Here is a 19,073-nt window from a genome sequence, read left to right on the forward strand (position 1 = left end):
AACAGTGTGTGACAACAAGTATGTGAAATCATGGTCTGAAGTGAGTTTACAAACTATCATTTGGATAAACAAGTTAAGCAATGCAGTTGCAAACTATGTTTAAAACCATTTTCTTGTCCTCTCCTTGAAAGGAAACAAGCAATCATCTCTGAATATCCATTACAGGGGGAGGGGTTGATTTGGCAAACTGAATCTATATCTCCTATCTTAATCCATATTAAGGCAACTGTACTAATCAAAGTTTGGAATAATTTATACCTCCAACCACATAATTGTTACAAGGGACGTTCTAAATTGTAAAATGAGGGTTTTCATATTTACAGGATAATCTAAAGTATGAATGAAGACATGCAGTTACATTTAACCTAATTTTCTATTGGGGCATGAGGGAGGAGAGACCCCTTTTGACCCCAGAAAAGCTGCGTGCCAGGAATCATGGGAACCATAAGAAAGAAAAGCTGGATGGGACTGGGGCTTTAGTGTGGAGGAAAATTTGGTGATGTTGCTCCTCCTCTTCCTTGTATCCAGTTTCTTTGGTTAAGATCCAGCCCAATGATGGAGAAAGATTTTTTTTTTTACTTTCTACCCCTTTTGGTCACACTTGAGGGAACTTGTCTCCCCATATTGCCCCGCTAGGACCCTCTGAACTTCGGAGGAGTACCTATTAGAGAACCCTGGCCCCAAACATGTCCAGCTGGCCTCCACTAGGGCCAGGGCCTTTACTGTCCTGTCCCCTCTCTGGTGGAACAGGCTCCCTAAGGAGACCAGGGCCCTGCAGGTCTTGTCAAGTTCCCCCAGGGCCTGCAAAACAGACCTGTTCCGCCAGGTGTTTGCCCACTGGCCTGAGTGTAGTTCTATCGTTCTGGCCTCTGGTGAGCTAAGGGGTGGGTGGGAGGGTTTTTAATTGCCATCTGAGTTTTTCTGGTTTTATTTAAAGTACTGTATTGTATAGATTTTAAATATTGTTATGTTATAATTTTGTTGCGTCGTACGCCACCCTGAGGCTGCTAATAAATCCAATGAATAAATAAAATAAATAAATAACAGTAGGGGAAGAATGCTATAATCAGATCACAAAACCACCTTTTCCCTTCTGTGAATGTAAGATTCACCTGATCATATCTCGGAAGACCATCACATTGTCTTGGCTCATATTTGAGAGCACGTTACCATGAAACCGGCATAGGAGATAAAAAGGCCGTGCCTGAGTATCTGCCTTGATGTAAATGCTACTGAAAAAGAAATCTAAATCTATGTCATTAAGCAGCTAATTTTAATGATAAAATAGACATAAATCAAACGTATATTTTAGCTACTGTGCAGTAACCAGTATCCGTAGTAAAAACCCTCTGTCAATGGTTGTGTACAATATTCTTTACCTGCAATTTCAATTTTGGACTCTTGCAATTGACGCCAAAAGCGACTTGAACTTTCTGTACTTTCATGGAACATTTCTGGTTGGAGCAACAAATGTAGGAATATATATTTCCTCAATTATATAAGAAAAGCGGACCTAATTTTGTTGCAAGAAACTTGGCTATGTCACCCCATAAATTTTGAAGGTTATAGGACTTTCTGTTCACCAGCAACCAAGCCCAGTGGCCCAGGTAGACCGTCGGGTGGTCTTTGTATATTTGCTTCTATATCCCTAGCGGTTAAACTCCTGCCAGCCCCTTCACAACTAATCCAAGCAGTACTGATTGATTGGGATAAATTCCCTCTGATAATTATTAATACCTATATTCATCCAAATATAAATAACAGCCTCTGTAATGACCCATGGTCGCATTTATCCTCCTTTGTAGAGGTATTGGAATCCAACAACCCCTCATCAGAAATTGTTATACCGGGCGACTTAAATGCACGAGTGGGTAACCATCTAAATTCCCTCTTAACAAATGTGGGCCATGATGATGACGATTATGCATATTCCCTTTTACTACCATCAGTACGTTATTCAGAAGATTCTCCAGATTAATTCTACTGCTAAGAATTTGATTGAATTTGCCATTAAACCAACAATATGTTATGGTATTTAACCTTGGCCTAAAATGTTATGACTCACAGTAATTTCACGTTTGTTAGTAAGTTGGGAAATAGTGTTATTGACTACTGTCTGATGTCACCAAAACTTAGAACGCTTGTACAGTCATTTATGATAGATGATTTTTTATTGGGGGATCACCTTTCACTCAATCTTGTTCTGTATAAGGATGTGATGACGGATGTTCCTACTGATACAATCAAGGAAAGTTTACCCACATTCTACTGGTCAGCACACCTGGCTTCTGTCATCAATGAGTTAATTAAATCATATCAATTAGGCTTTCTTTCAAGTGCCACCTTGAATGCAGCTTCTCCCTATGAGACAATTGGCAATTTTGAATTGATGATTAAGTATATTGCAGACCATCTTTTGAAGTCTGCTAAACATAGGTCTTTTAGTAATATAAGGGGTGTCCCTTGGTTTGACAAAGAATGGCTGGAACTGAATAAACGAATCCGTTTACTTTATCAACAGTTTAAGAAATTTAGGAATCCAACAGTGTTGAGCCAGTTAACTCAACATAGAACCATGTTAAATGCCTTAATGAAAGAGAAACAGATCCAGTACGCAAATCAGGAATGGGATCATCTTTACCAAGCCATAATATCTAACGACTTTAGACGGTTCTGGATTATGACTAATCGGTTAAATCCTACAAAATCAGAGACGTTCCCTTCTGTTCCACCAGAGGTTTGGACAGAGTATTATGCGAGATTATTTCAAAAGGAGGAGACCACCTTTAGCTTTCAATTCTTTCCAAAGTTGGATACTCCTAAATGGCCACCTGTCGCAACACAGGAAGTTGTGAACTTAATATCCGGAATGAAATCCCGTAAAGCCTCTGGTCCAGACTTAATTTCCCCTGAGATGTTAAAGTCACATGTTGACTGGTGGGCTCCCCTATTGGCAAAATTATTCTCTCAAATTAATGACTCAGGCCACATTCCTAAATCTTGGCTGTCTGCAGTCATTGTGCCTATCCACAAGAAAGGCGATCCGTCAGATCCTGCCAACTATCGCCCAATTAGTTTAATCTCAGTTGTGGGGAAACTGTATGCCAAAACACTATTATCCAAACTTCAAACCTGGTCAATCCAGCAGAACATCATTGGTCCTGAACAAATAGGCTTCACAAGGGGGAAATCGACATTAGATCATGCAATGCTTTTGTCGCACCTTGTTACCAAATACACTAGAGGTCCAAGATGTAGACTTTATGCTGCCTTCATTGACCTGAAGGCAGCCTTTGACACAATATCAAGAGAACGTCTCTGGGCTAAATTGACTACACAGGGAATAGATAACAAACTCCTCTATCTGATAAGGCAACTCTACACTGATACAAACTGTAGAGTTAAGTACTCGCGAGAGGGTCTAATTACAGATTCTATTCCAACGTATAATGGTGTTAGGCAAGGATGTGTACTAGCGCCAACCCTTTCAACCTTTTGCTGAGCTAGTTACCATCAGCCTTAACGGGAAGCAATGGCCATGCTCCCAAACTAGGGACAAGGCATATTTCAATACTGCTATATGCTGACGACACCGTCCTTATCCCGTTCGAAGGTCGGACTTAATAGACTGCTGAATAGGTGTGGAGAATACTGTGTAGACAATGGCCTTGTTATCAACTACCAAAAAGCACAAATGGGCAATTAACACGGTGCCAGTAGAGCAGGTCAGTCGATATAGATACCTGGGAATAATTTTCTCCTATAATCACTCCTGGTTACCCCATAAAAAAAGCTGCTATGGCAGCGGCTACTAACAGCTTTCATGCCATTGTTCTATTATGGAAAGGGCCATGCCCTTGTTCCAGCAGCAGTCAAAGTTTTTTAATTCAAAAATAGAAGCTCAGTTGCTATATGGTGTTCCCATTTGGTTGAACGCAGTGGATGACTCTTTGAATATGGTTCAATCAAAAATTTTTCGTAAAATCATGGGCCTTCCAAATTGCGTATGTTATGCGGCTCTCTGCTTAGAACTGGGCCAAAATTCATTGGTCTACAGGGCTTGGTCGAGAGCCTTTAAATTTTGGCTGCACTTGCATTATACACATAATAGGCACTCTCTGGTTCACCTAATACTATCAGATACCCAGAGTAATTCATGGTTCTCATGATGAGGAAGATCGAGTCAATTGGTGTAGCCTTGACTCCCTTCTAACTTTAACTTGTTCAGAGTCGTATAGATTATTGAAACAAAGGTTGTTGGTGAGAGAATGGAACTGTTTAACTCTGGCAGCGAGGAAGACTTGTTCACCTTTGCATCTATCGATCCCCTTGCAACATAACAGAATGGCCTCCTATCTGTATCATCTGACCAATCCGGATCAGAGAAAGAGTTTTTTCACTTTATTTCGCTTCAATGTTTTTCCCTTCTGCCATACTGCGAGGTAGATAACAACCTGAAATGTGCAAGGGTGTGTTCATGTGGTGCAAATCAGTGAAACATTAACTCACCAATTATTCGTTGTCCCCATCGGCAAGTATTAGAGACAAATACTCCAGGTTGCTTTCTATGATGCCTAGCGAGCTGGATGAATTAAACATGAACTATTGTTCTTGATAAATAATTCTGATGCTACATTCTGTGAAATGGCTGCGAACTTTCTGCTGGAAATATCCCACAAGCAACAGTATATATGAATCAACTTAATTTGTTATATGTTGCAAGTTTGTATTTTGATGCGATTTAGATGTGATTTTATACTTTTTATACTGTTTATGCCAAATAAAGGCTAAATGACATAAATGAGTATCCGTAGTAATATGCTGATGGTTGCTAATTTTTTTCTTCTTTTTTTTGCGTGTAACAAGCATAAATGTTAAATCCTTGATTTATTTATCTCATTTTGATCCACAATAGATAAACGAATTAGGCAATTAAAATGCACTTTGCAATGAAATGTGTCGAGATACAAATAAATAATGGTTATGGAAGTCGTGTAAAATATATTTTGTTTAATTCATGTGTGTAATTTGGGCCAATTGAGAATATTCATTGAATTATCTGCAATATATTTCAGTTTAGCACAGCATGTGTCTTTCAGTCTAGAAATACTATGAATATCCATGGATATCACTAGTATTTCTGATACTACTTTATTCTTTGCATACTACAGCTGGACTTGTTGAATGTCATTTCCTATACCAAAACTAATTTTCCTCCTGAAGATTAATTCTGTATCCTCTTTGGTAGCTTATTGATACACCGGAGCTCTCATTCCAATAAAAAACTTGAAACTACAGAATCATAGAGTTGGAAGAGATCACAAAGGCCATCCAGTCCAACCCCCTACCTTGCACACCATCAAAGCACTCTCTTTCTCAGACTTCTCATTCTTCAAATCAGGGAACAGCCCTTCTGTATCTTGCTTAGATGTGATGCAGTCTGTCATCTATAGATCCAGCTTCTTGCCTCTGTTTCTTAAAAGAAAAAAAAGGCTGCTCCCTCAGGGGTACAGAACTAAACCTTGAAAACGAGCAGGCAGTTTCAGCATAACAGCTGAGGGCCTGTTCACATTCTTCTTCCAGGTGTAAAACTTGTGTGAATATTCTGCTATGCACATAGCCATGCATTAATTGTGTATATGTGTGTGTGTATCCCTTTCTGCCTGAGCAAACAATTTAGGCCCATCACAGGAGCTGTTGCAGTTATGGCTGTAAAATAGAGACTTTCTCCTAGATCCCATTAGGAGGTTCTCAGTGCATAACAGTTGCATACATGTCTGTTTTATTGTTGGTATGCTTGCTTGGCCCTTGCTTGCATTGGTAAATGCTACTGTTTGCTTGCTTCAAATGGCTTTTTCCAGGCTCATTTTTGCTGATTTTTCTACAGACATTTCTGTAGGCGTAATTTTGGTGGAAAAGAAAGGTTATTTTTGATAGTGAATTAAGTTTTTGTTATTTATTCATTCATTGTATTTATAAACCGCCCTCCCTCAGAGGGCTCAGGGTGGTGTACAACAGTAAAATACAGTAGAATAATGTTAAAATCATAACATTAAAAACCCATGTACATTAATGTATCCTTAAAATTGCATCTAGATTCTGACATTAAAATTTCTTAAACCCAAAAATCATAATTTAGACAGATGGCGGCACCCCCCTCCTCTTACCCCAACCCTGTGCCCACAGGAGGCCTGGGTGGAATTGTCCTTTCCTACTCTATACAGTTCTTTAATTCTGTAATAATGCTTCATCCAAAATCTTTGATTATTACTGAATTGGTGTAGGAGTTACACTCAAGGGCAGAGAAGCTTGACCAGAAACTCCTCTTTGGCTCATTCCACACAGCAGATTTATAACAAGTTGCAATTGTTATAAATTAAATTGTTTTCCTTCTTTATAAATGGAAAACGAATTCATTTATAATGATTGCAACTCGTTATAAATCTGCATTGTGGAATCCACCCTTTCCTCTGTCAAGGATCTGCTCCTGCTGCGAATGAATGTGCCTACAGGATTTCAAAGAAGCAGACGGTAACTGTGTAATCTCTCATTAAAGAATATATAAAATGTACTGGTACTTAAGGATGATGGTGGTTATTTTGAATCTCAACTTCAAAAATTTCATGTAGGTGATGAGATCTTTGTCTAACCAAAGTAGACATTAAAAATTAACGTTGATGGGAAATGTCACAACCTTACAAGTTAACATGGCAACAAATAGCCATGCTGAAAGACTTTGAAGGCAGACAATTTGTTAATTGTGTGTTGGTGGTGCAATATAGTATCAGGGTATTTATGTTCTTAGCTTAACTGAAGAAAGATGTTTACAATCTTGCTTGAAACCATCGTAAGACCTATGATTTCCTTATTGTTTCCAGAATATTATCTTCTTTCTTGGTACTGCAAAAAAAAAATACCCTTAAAATCCTCAAATCAAAGTTCTTGAGCATCCTTCGGTATATGGCTACGCCCTTGAAACTTGTGGCATGCACTTTGTGGCATGCAGCTGTCAGTCTCAGTGTCGCGAAGCTACCCATAGAAGCTAGAGCAGTAATCCCCAACATGCTGCTGGCTGATATGCCTTCCGTTCCTTCCTTCTCCAAACTCAGAAGCAAACCCTGGCTTTCTACTACCTCATTTAGAAGAGATGCTTCAGATGAACCTTGAAGGGATGTCCTTTCTCTGCAAGAAACACCCAATCAAAAATCACTACGTCCAATATAGGAGTATGCTTGGCTTGGCACCAGTGGTGGGATTCAAATAATTTAACAACTGGTTGTTTACAAGCACCATTTTAACAATCGGTTCTGCCGAAGTGGTGCGAACCTGCTGAATCCCACCACTGCTTGGAACGTAACATTTTGTGATTGGCCTCCCTGCTTTGGAAGTCATTTTGTGATTGCCTGTTCCCCCTCCCTTCATAGCAGCCATGTTGTGGTGGTACATGTTGCTCTATTAATTTTAGTAATACCCACAAGCTCAGTAAGGTTGGGGACTGGGACCTAGAGATTTTGGGTGAGAATGCGGAAAGAACCCAGGCTTCAAATTTTTATGATGCGTCAAATGGGTAATACATTCAGATGGCAACACCATACCCAATATGCAGCCTTTCATTGTAACATAAGAAGCAATTTTCTAACCATTGTGGGGCTTCCAAAAGTTGGGACATCATACTGTACTAGACACTTTACAGAGCTTCCTTGTGATCTCTGGTCTCTGTTTCTCTCCCTTTGCTACTTCTTCAGAGTTCAGTTCACAATCATTGAAACTGAACATTTTGAATTTTTGCAGCAAAACTACAAATGAATTGTATGCAGATTGAGTCGTATCATATGTATAGTTTTTTGTAACAATTTCATGTAAGTATAGAAATTAAGGCACTCGTCCTCACACCTCTGTCTATTTGCCTTGCATCAAGAGATTCAGGGGCAACTCTTTAAGCATTCTTTGGCTTAAGTACATCGGGGAGACAGCTTGTCATTTGCAGACTTTTACAGTAACAAAGAGGATACAGAAGAAGCACCGCCAGTGTGTAGCTCTGGTGTTTTTTCTCCTACCTGCTGTGGAAATAATTTGAAAATAATGCCCACCAGTTTTTGGTCACCAAGGGGCTCTGTTATGCTAGTTTTTACACATAACGCGCAAAAAGAAATTTGGAGTCCTGTTTTAGAATTCTGGCGACTGGCATCAGATTGTATCTAGAATAGACCAGATGTCAAGTTGTATAGCTGCTGTGAATGGGAACATTGGCCTTTAAAGCACAGTATACAGTGTTGCGCTTGTTCCATCTATTTCAAAGTCTCTGAAGCATCAATTACCCTCCATTTCCTCAACCCTTTTTAAAAAAACTGTTTTTTTTTTAAAAAGGAAGTAACTGTAGGTATTACAGTGTTTTGGTAAAGTAATTAATTTTGACATGCTGGGGGTGAGCAAAGATAAGGGGGAAGGAATAACAGAAAATATTTTTCTTTCAATATTCAGAGTTGCCAGGACACATTTGAAAAATGTGTTGTGTTCCCCCTCTAGTGGCTGCCTGTCGAGCACTAACATTCATACCTGCTACTGAATATGTGGGGCCGTTTCATTTCTGAATTCAAAATTCTGCATTGGAAATCCTCGTCGTCAGCTCTTCCATCTGATGTGGAGTCATTCTATTTGCAATCACTTTTTTTTCACAAACATGGAATCCATTTCTAGTTGTCTGACATGTTCTCTGTTGTTAGTACATAGTAGTGTATGGTGCTGTAGCACAACAAAGCCTTGCAGTCAAAGAATTCTGGTTTATTCGGAGTTAGACTATGAGGTTATCAAGGTCAGCTTTGTCTACTCTGACTGGCAGCAGCTCTCCACTGTCCTAGCGGAGATCTTTCACTTCCCCCACTATCTGACCTGTTTAGGTGGAGATGCCAGGATTTGAATATGTGGCCTTCTGGATGCAAAGCAGATGTTCTGCTACTGCAGAGCGTAGCTCCAAGGGGACCGGGGGATGCGTGACGCACCCCTTTGGGGGGTGGCGAGGACAGGTCGGGGCGAAGGCATTCTGGGGCGGGGGTGTTCCAGGGCGGGGTGGGGCAGAGGATGCACTAGTGCACCGGGCGCTTTTCCCCCTTGCTACACCTCTGTGCTACTGAGTCAAAGCATGTCACCTAACTCTGGCACCCTGCATGTTACTCATAGGTAGAAATACTTCTGTTCTTTCCAGTCTCTTCCTTGACTCTTCTGTCCCACTAATGCTTCCCATTATTCTCTGCCACACCCTAGTTGCTCGTTTGCCATCCCCTCACCTTGGAGACTGAAGGATTCAGCAAAGGAAAAAAATGTGGGGTGGGAGCTCTGTCCACATGTGTATCTATAGCTGTGCTACTTCTGGTTTATGCACCTGGTGTCTAATTGTAAAAACGGAGCCATGGTTGCTATTTTGGTTCATTTGGGTTTCTTTATATTTTCGTGTGTTGAGGGGAAGGAACAGGTTGGCCCACACACACTTCCTTATAAGTAGTAACAGTGTTCCCACGTTTGCCTCAAATTGATTGTTGCTGCCTAATCCGACCATTTTATCCTTTGTTTTAAAGCAGTGTTACTCGGTGTCTCACGGAGAACCATATTCACAGTTGCCATGAGCCAAAAGAGCTAAATTTACTTCCATCCTGGAATGCAGATCAGTTTGTAGAGAGATCTGCTGCAGCCTCTTTTATGAGAATTTTAAAACTTCTGGAATGAAAAAAAAATGGAGTGACAGAGATTGAAGATATTTTCCCTCCGCCTTTTTCTTTAAAAGGAAATGCGTATGTCGTGATGAGTTGTTCAGTTGGGGGAGGGGGGGCACGGCTCAGTACTTTTCATGCGGGAAGTCCTAGGTTCAGTCCACATCATCTCCACTTAAGAGGATTTGAATGACCTTACCTTTTAGTTGCCAAGTCACTACCAAAGTGGACAGCACTGGTCCGGATAGAGCAGGGGTCTGCAACCTGCGACTCTCCAGATGTTCATGGACTACAAATCCCATCAGCCCCTGCCAGCATGGCCAATTGGGAATTGTAGTCTATGAACATCTGGAGAGCCACAGGTTGAAGACCCCTGGGATAGAGTAATGGTCTGACTCCATGTAAGACAGTTTCCTATTTTTCATCTGGGCTTAGCAATCAGGACTGGCTTTATTCTGAATAACTGAGGTCCCCGAGGTCAAGGAGCACTTTTGGCCTCCGGTCCAGCAGCATCTCCCAGTGCTGCTCATCTACATGCAGCCTTTTTGTTTCTCCACCTGTAACTGCTGCAATTCACACTTGCTAGGGGAGCCGTAAAGCACTGTACTTGAAGATGCTTTTTTTTTTCTGGGCAGGCCATTTAAAAGCATTCCAGATGGGAGGTGCAAAGATTCCTTTTGTGCACGGAGCCGACAGACAGAATTGTACCCCTGGGGGGGCCCTGCACCACACAGCCTGTCTTCCTCTGCTTGACGTGCTGCTTTTTGCCAATCAGTCAGAACTCCCTCGTTCTGAGCAGCTTCCTGCAGTATGGGAAGCACAGCTGTGCTTCACTGCTGTGTCCAAAAGGAAACTTCAGTGCAGCAGGGAACCCCGTCTGGTCTGCACACGCCTCTGGAGTCTGAGCATGGCTGATGTTCAAGGCTCCCTTTGGACATGACAGGAGAAGCACAAGATGCAGAAGCCCTAGCAAGGTTTTGGTGCTTTCCTTTGTCGGTGTTGAATATCTGAAGGGACTCATGTCTAGTGCTATTTAACAGTGTGAGAGATATTCCAGATGTTCCCCAAAAATGCAGAAACCAAGCCAGCCCTTTCAAAAAGGTGGTGGTGGGTTGTTGGGGGGTTTTTTTTGCTCTCAGCTTATCTCTGCTGTGAAAGATACCTGTGATTGTACATAATTTATCTAGCACACTCTCGCTGATGTATCTCTTTTCTTATAAGCATCCTGAGTGTAGGTTTTTTCTTCCATAACGATACTTTTATAGTTCATAATCCTCAATATCACTGAGCAAGTCACGTTAATGGCGATTCACGGATGTATCTGAGGCCATCAGGATTTTGTTCAGCCTTTAAACCGCTCCTCATCAGCATTTTTGATCACTGCATTGTGGCACTTGCCTCGGTTTACTGTTCGTTATTCAGGTTTTCACATAGCAACCTTTTCCAGTATTTTTTTTAACGTTCACTTCAAATAGTTCAACGAGGAGTATGGCTCTGTTGCATCATTTCATTGTAGCATGAGTACATCTGTATCTATATATGTACATACACACATATATAGTTTCTAAAGCTCTCCTAGAAACTGAAGTGAGCCAAGTAAGGGTCGGTTTTGTGTGAGTTCTTTTTGGCTTGACTTAGTAATTCTTGGGGTGGAGGAGCCAAAAGAAAGGTCTTCAATGGGAAACAGTGTGGAGCAGCAAACCAGCACTGTTTAGACCAAGATTCTGATTGCGGTCCATTATGCATGGAACACTTACCTCGGGGCTTACCTTGGGGTTCATAGCTGCACAATCCAGCTGTAGTGTGGTTTCCTCATGTTTCTGTGTTTACATGCAAGGAGGCATTCACTGCCTACTTTGCAGCCTGCTTGCTGAAGTCTCAATGGCCTCCTTTTCCTGGTTCTCTTAACTCCGCCCATCAACCCCCATCTTAAAGGCACAAATCTTGTCACACCCAGTAGCTGCAAGATAAAATTGCAGTTTTATCAATATACATGTGATTGCAGTTATATCGATATTGTATCCCCTTTCCAAAAATAACTGCCCTCCCCCCAATGAAAGGGGCAAAGCAGTTCCCTGCACCAAACGTTGCTGACCAAGGGGATTCTTCCCCTCCACACACACGCGCACACACATTTCTTGTTGAGGCTGATGCTGCAGGAGAGGAGAGAAGCTCCTTTTAAAATAGGCATGTTTTAAATAAAGTTTATAAAAACCCTCCTGGTCATCGGAGAGGGTAGAAGTAAAGTAGCGGAGGTGGGGTGAAGTCAAAAAGAGACCCTGCTTGTACTGTTCCTTGGGAAAACCCTCTTTGTTATTGTTGTATTGAAATATCAATATCTTGATATGAGCATTTAGAGAAGCAGGAAGGAGCCACAACATGGAAGGGAAGGCGAGGGAGAAGGCACGGACAGCAGTACGAGGCAGTGGGAAAGGTGGAGCTGGGTAGGCTGGCTGTGGGTGGAGGGAACATGTCACGGATGAAGCTGTATTGACTGGCAAATCTGCCTGCTTCTGCAGCGAAGCAAATTTAAAAAGTTGTGCTAGAAGTGGTCTCACTTGCCACAGAGAGAATGGAAAGTGAAAGCGGGGCTTGAGGAAATACATCCATACACGAAATCTTGCCACAACATTTGCAAGACATTTGCCCCCATCACACAGCAGACACCTTGTGCCTAATCGGCCACTGTGCAGGAAAATTCGCTAATTCTTGATCTGATTTGCTTTCTTGACCTCAAGGAAGAAATCTAGCTTCTAAATACTTCAATAAGTGTGTGACTTTTCTAGCCGCTGAATAACCTTGGGATGTGTATGTGTATGTGTGAACCCACACATACATGCACAAGTAAATACTGCTTTCCCTGCATCGCAGGTAACAAAATTAAAAACATTTTAACACCAGAAAACATTTAACACCAGAAAACATTAATTTACTATGGAGGGGGGAAAGCCATGGTAATCACTCATTCTGTGAAGGTGAAGAGATCCTTTCTTCGTCATAGTAGGTTGCCACTGATAATTCTTGGAGACTCAAACCACCAACCTCCTATCCTTAAAAAAAAAAAAAAAAGGTAAAGCTCCTGGGCTCTGAATCTTGCAAGAGCTCTGATTTTAGCCACTCGCTGAAGTACGGCACTACCGTTTCTGCACCATCCAGGGTTTCTGGTAAGATTATAGTCAGAGTCGTCCTCAGAAACCGAAGTGAGCCAAGTAATAAACTCTTCAAGAAATTGACTTCAGCTCCAGTCGGCTGCCAACTTTATTCACTGCATTGAAAATAAAGCTGTAGGCTTAGTTCTGATTCTACATCTTTGTGATGGGGTTATGGATTTCCATTGCAAGCTAACCTCTATACTAATGGCTGGCCTTCTATGCAGGAGCACACAGGATCATTAAGTGTGCTTAATAACTAGTCTCAGGGCTAGCTGAGCCATATTTTCTCTGTGGCTTGGGGAATAGCCATCTGTCTATGGAATGAAAATTATAAGAGGCCTGAGAGATGGCAGGAATGTAATAAAGAAGCCTCTGCTGATGAGGAGTGGGAAGAAAAGAGTAAAAGGACGGCTGAGAGGATACAGAAGAGGCAACGCCTCTTGGTTTAGGGTGGGTTGAGAAGGCGTTCCAGAATTGCAGAGGGAAAGGGAATAAAACTGGGCTTGTAGAAATTTATTATACTACCAGTTAAAAGATTTGGGGGGTTTTGATTTTCAGACTTTGAGCATGGTTGTTATAAAGCCTATGGGCCAGGGTTTTTTTGTTTGTTTGTTTGTTTTGTTTTTGGTAAAAAAATAGCCAGCCTAAGAGCATATTGAACTTCACATTTTCTTGGAAGTTCATGCTGTAGTGTGTCTGTCCTAGTCCCGAAGTGTCATGAAATATAAATGTGTTATCTTTGTCTTACAAGTTCATCTCTCTCCGTGTTCAGCGATGTACTTGAAGATTAGCAGTGCAATCCTGAGCGGATGGGAGCGAAAGGGCCTTGGAATCGGCATTTCCTCATTGCCAGCATAAATGCCACTCCACACAGCATAAGTGGCATCTATGTAAGCGATGAGGGTACTTAACACTGGTACCAGGGAGCTTTTCAGCTACACATCACCTGGGCATGATCACTGCCACTGCACCAATGCTCGTCTGGCCAAGGAGCCTGGGCCAGCACCAATGGGGGCATTCCTAGGGGCAGAGCTGACTCTAGTCAGTTTCCTGAGGCCTTTCAGCCTGGGAACGCCTCTTTTTGCTGGAGTAGACTTGTGCCAGCAAGAAAGGATGAAACAGCCCATTGGGCTGCATAGGGGCCTTTCAGCGCAGCTGATGAGATTTTTTCTTTTTTCCACTTGCTGCCGCGCCACAGATTGCTTTGGAAATGGTGGGGCTGCACAATGCCTGGTCCCTGCTCATGTATCCCTCCTTCCTGAATGGACTGTAAAATTCCTTCCCCCCAGCCCTTCCCCCCGACAGCATGATGTGGGATCCAGTCCTGAAAAGTACAGCTGTGGGAATTATATAGTTTGTTTCTTGTTCAGTACATGGTTCACTATAAGGGCATGGATTTCATCTTATCCCCTTCTTAAAAGAGCCTCAGATTTATTTAGGAGAAGAGAGTTGTCCATCCTTTCTGATCACTATTCATGTGCATCCTATTCATGTTTACTATTCACTTTGCCTGTTCATCAACAATTGGGTGAATTCCATCTGCACGCTATTGAATTGCTAGTCTTTTGACAATGGCTGATTATGCACAAGGTGTATTGTGCCTGGTAGGGCGAATGTCTATCATGGCAAGATTTCTTGTATGAATTTATTTCCTCAAGCCCTTCTTTCCTTTTCCATTCTCTCCACAACAAGCAACACCACTCGTAACATGATTTTTGTTATTTATTTATTTATTTATTTATTTTTGTCACCAGAGTGGGGGAGATTTACCAGTGAGCACAGCTTTACCTCAGACATCTTCCCTCCATCCACAGCCGGCCTTCCCGCTCCTTCACACTGTCATCCACACCTTCTCCCTCACCCCCTTCCATGTTGCCAGCTCCTTCAAGTAACAGAAGAGAAGCTCACTCACACAGGCTTATCCCAAATACACTAACCTCTGGAATTTTGATATATTGAGATATCAATATAATAATAACAGTGTGTGCTTGGAAATAACAAGCCTCTCTGTCTTCCCATGGCAGCAACAGAAAGGGGTGGAGAGGAAAATATCAGCTCTAAGACATGGTCATCTTCAGCATCATGTGGCCCAGGGAATTGCTTTGTCTCATTCTTTTTTTTTGGGGGGGGGGGGTATTTTTGGAACAGTAATATCAATATAAGTGCAGTTTAAAGGGCTAATCCAGCAATCTTGACTACTAGGTATAATGAGATCTGTGACTATAAGAATTTATTGATGGGCAGAGTTTGGGGAAACAAGCCCAGGGAAGCTATCTGCAGAAAAAATGTGGGGCCATGAGTGAATGCCTCCTTGTGTGTAAACAGAGAAATGCAAAAAGACCCCACTGTGCAGTGAAAAGCCCTGAGGTAAGCATTCTATGCATAATGGGTCAATTTTTTTTAGTTCCACCTGTACTCTGTATGGTAATGAAGATAGCTTTAGGAGGGAACCTATTCTGGTATTCAGTGGAAGAGCTGGGTTCAAGCCAGTAGCCTATCTCCTGATGAAGGGAGATTTGATTCTCAAAAGCTTATACCCTGAAAGTCTTGTTGGTCTCTAAGGTACCACTGGATCGACTCTAGCTCCTCCACTGTCTTGTAACACATGTGTCTTGGCTTCTCATTATAGTAGTAATCCACCCCCATCTTCTGTTCATATGCTTGTGTATTTAACATTCTGTTCACTGAGTTTAACAAGTCATGCCATCTGATTTCATAGCCTCTGGATTATGAATGTTTACACTACAAAAAAAATTCACAAGGAGCCACGGGATTCTTTTTCACCTAGGCTTCAATGAACTAAATGGTTATCCTGCTGGAATTACAGGAGAGGATTATCGTATTCAGGATATGTCTGCCACATGAGTCAAACTGGAGTTTAAAAGATCCCATCCAATCTACCCAAATTGTACATGGCTACCCTAAGCATATTTATTCAAAACTTAATTCCCAGGGAATTTGCTCCATAATAGGTATGACTGTGATTACATTCGACATCTTGTGGAATGAAATGCGACAAGTTGTGCAGTTTCAGATGTGTACTCCTATTACTTTGTAGTGGCAAAATCAAACAGGAATAGGGTCATAACTTCAAAAGCTCACTTGGCCATCCACTCCTGTTTCATTTTCTTGTATAAGTTCCAGTGGAACTTAATCATAGTTAACCAACTGGATCATATCCAGAGAGTTTTAGTTCGTGTTTGGAGCCTGGATATTTCCTGTTTTGCAATTCAGAGCGCTAAAGCTTAGTGTGAAAGAATTGTAATGTTCCTGATAAAAAAAATGTTAAGCTACAGGGAGTTTAAAAACAATGTAGGTAGCTGTCAGTGGTGTTTTAGATGTATGTAGGTGGTCCTCTTTTCTAAAAGAGAATAGAATTGATGACCTCTAATGACTGCTGTGCAGAGGCGTAGCAAGTGCTCAGTGCACTGGTGCATCCTCCACCCCTGCCCCGCCCCGGAACGCCCTCGCCACGCCCTCGCCGCATCCCCACAGGGGCACGTGCCCGGTGCGTAGCGCACTCCCCTGGAGCTACGCCTCTGCTGCTGTAGACCTACAGTTCTTCATGATTTTCAGAGTAAAAGCAGCATTTCAAGAGCTAACAACCTGATTTTCAATTGTATAGCCCTGACCTGGATAGGCCAGGCTACCCCGATTCTTAGCTGATTTTGGAAGCTAAGCAGTGATTGGAGCACCTTCCTTATGAGGAGAGGCTGCAGCATTTGGGACTCTTTAATTTGGAGAGGAGACATCTGAGGGGGGATATGATTGAAGTCTACACAATTATGCTTGGGGTAGAAAATGTTGACAGAGAGATATTTTTCTCTCTTTTTCACAATACTAGAACCAGGGGGCATACATTGAAAATGCAGAGGGGAAGAATTAGGACTAATAAAAGGAAACATTTCTTCACACAACGCATGATTGGTGTTTGGAATATTCTGCCACTAACCTGGATAGCTTTAAAAGGGGCTTGGACAGATTTATGGAGGAAAAGTCGATTTATGGCTACCAATCTTGATCCTCCTTGATCTGAGATTGCAAATGCCTTAGCAGACCAGGTGCTTGGGAGCAGCAGCAGCAGCAGGCCATTGCTTTCACATCCTGCATGTGAGCTCCCAAAGGCATCTGGTGGGCCACTGCGAGTAGCAGAGTGTTGGACTAGATGGACTCTGGTCTGATCCAGCAGGCTCTTTCTTATGTTCTTAGGGTTGGCCCTGGTCAGTATTTGGAAGGGGGTCCCACCAAGGTGTTTGGAAGGGGACCCACCAAGGAGTACTAGTCATGAGACACCTTTCTGAACATTTCTTGCCTTGAAAACCCCACAAAATCGCCATGTCATCTCTGACTTGATGATAAAAAAGAGGTAGAAATAGTGTCTTGTTTCCTTCAAGCTTGGGAAGTACATCTATATAAGCTCTGTGTCGCATCTGGAATTCTCCAGATAAAATGAAGACTGCTGCATGACATCTTTTCATTTGTTCATTACTTCTTTGGATAATTTATATCTTGCCTTAAGAGACCTTGTAGGAAATGAATTGTTTATCCTCAGTAATGAAGAGAGAAGGACTATGGGGATTTGAGAGGGTCAGACAAATCACTGTCCAGAAATCTAATCTGCTGTTGAAATATGTTACTCATAGGGTTGCCAGCCCTGGCTTGGAAAGTTGCCAGTAATTTGATAGGTTGTGCCATGGAAAAGCAAACTTTGAGAGGGATAGCAGCTCAGTGGACATGGAATGCCACAGAGTGTGCCCTCCAAAGCTGCCATTTTTTCCAGGGAAACTGTCGTCTGGACATCCATTTTAATTCTGGGATGGCAAGTGGAACCCTGGGTGTTCCTCCTGAATGCATTATTTTCTTCAAAGATAAAACTTTTTCTTCATAGCATTCAGGCAGCAAATGGGTACAGGCAGAGATCATAAAAATAATCCACATCTTTCATCACTTTTCTAGGTTCCATGGTTCCTTTCTCCATGAGGATTTTACACGCTGAACTTCAGCAGTACCTTGGAAATCCCCAGGAATCGCTCGATAGGCTGCACAACATGGAAACAATCTGCACAAAGGTAAAAGCTTTATCTAAATGGTCGACTTATTAAGCAACCATATTGTGTTGTTGGAACACCAAGCATCTCACAGCGCTAGAACTGAACATCAGACTTCACTTGTGTATTGAATCCATTCAGGTGCATTGCAGTAATACTTCAACAAGGCGAGGTAGGCTTCAGAGGAGCTGCTCTTGTTCAGACTGCTGGCATTAGCACTTCTGTCCATACCTAGAAATCTTTTCCACTGAAACCAGTGAATTAAATTTTACTTGCTAAGGTGAGATCATTGCCCATTTAGACAAACCTACAACACAGTCTTAAGTCAGTTCTCTAAGGGTATCTCTGCATGGGTTATTTGCCTCAAGTTTAATGCAGTTGGGAAGTGTGGGGTGGGGCTCCTATTTCTCGACAGCATTGGGCACCTCTTGAAGCCTCTGTTTTGCCAGTCTTTCACAAAGCTGTTTTACTCTGACGTTTTGGTTGGAAAAGTTTGGATTTTCCTGATCCTGCCCGCACATCAGCCATTTTCCCCACCATTACTTCTTCATGCTGTTATATTGAAATATGGTTCACATTCTCTGAATTCTCAGCTTTTATTATACAAAAAAGTAAGTCTCTAGCCCCTTTCTTTGTGGGGATAACGGAGGAAAGAATATCTCTACAGCAAAATGGACTAGGGACTCAAAACATGAAAGCTTGGGGACTGAGAGAGCCTGGTGGCACATTTCGAATAACAATATATCAATACAACACTCTTAAATTGCTGATTGTGTAGAAAACTCATGTATTGAATCCCTGTGGCTTCAGCACCTGGGAAAACTGCACAAGCATGTCTCTGCGTGGAAAGCACCTAACTTACACTTAATAAAGTAGTTTTCATTTTCACTTCAAAGAACTATCTGATAGAATAATAGTAGAATGATGTGGCCAAAGGATGTGTTATTTAGCAAACAAGCACATGGATTTGTCTGATTCTGTACAGATTGTCTCTTTTTAATGCCTTTTTTACCAAACACAGTGATATTCAGTTGGATCCTGCAAAGTGCAAAAGGAAGGCTCTCAGGGATGTGGAACTTCCCCTCTTTCCGTTTGTCCAGCTGCCCTTTTTGACCTGCAAAGAGCTGGTTCCAGGGGAAGTAGGGAGGAAGTCATGTAACTCTGCCTCT

General features: G+C 42.0%; 1 protein-coding gene across 1 annotated transcript in view; it reads left to right on the plus strand.

The window, feature by feature from the left end:
- Positions 1-19,073, plus strand: part of TRAPPC12 (trafficking protein particle complex subunit 12) — a 77,355-nt gene that overhangs the window by 29,153 nt on the left and 29,129 nt on the right. Inside the window, exon 7 of the mRNA XM_048498139.1 lies at positions 17,813-17,925. Coding sequence (XP_048354096.1) covers positions 17,813-17,925 — 113 coding nt within the window. The remainder of the gene's footprint in view (positions 1-17,812; positions 17,926-19,073) is intronic.

Source organism: Sphaerodactylus townsendi, linkage group LG01 (genome assembly GCF_021028975.2).
Source record: "Sphaerodactylus townsendi isolate TG3544 linkage group LG01, MPM_Stown_v2.3, whole genome shotgun sequence".
Taxonomy (NCBI): domain Eukaryota; kingdom Metazoa; phylum Chordata; class Lepidosauria; order Squamata; family Sphaerodactylidae; genus Sphaerodactylus; species Sphaerodactylus townsendi.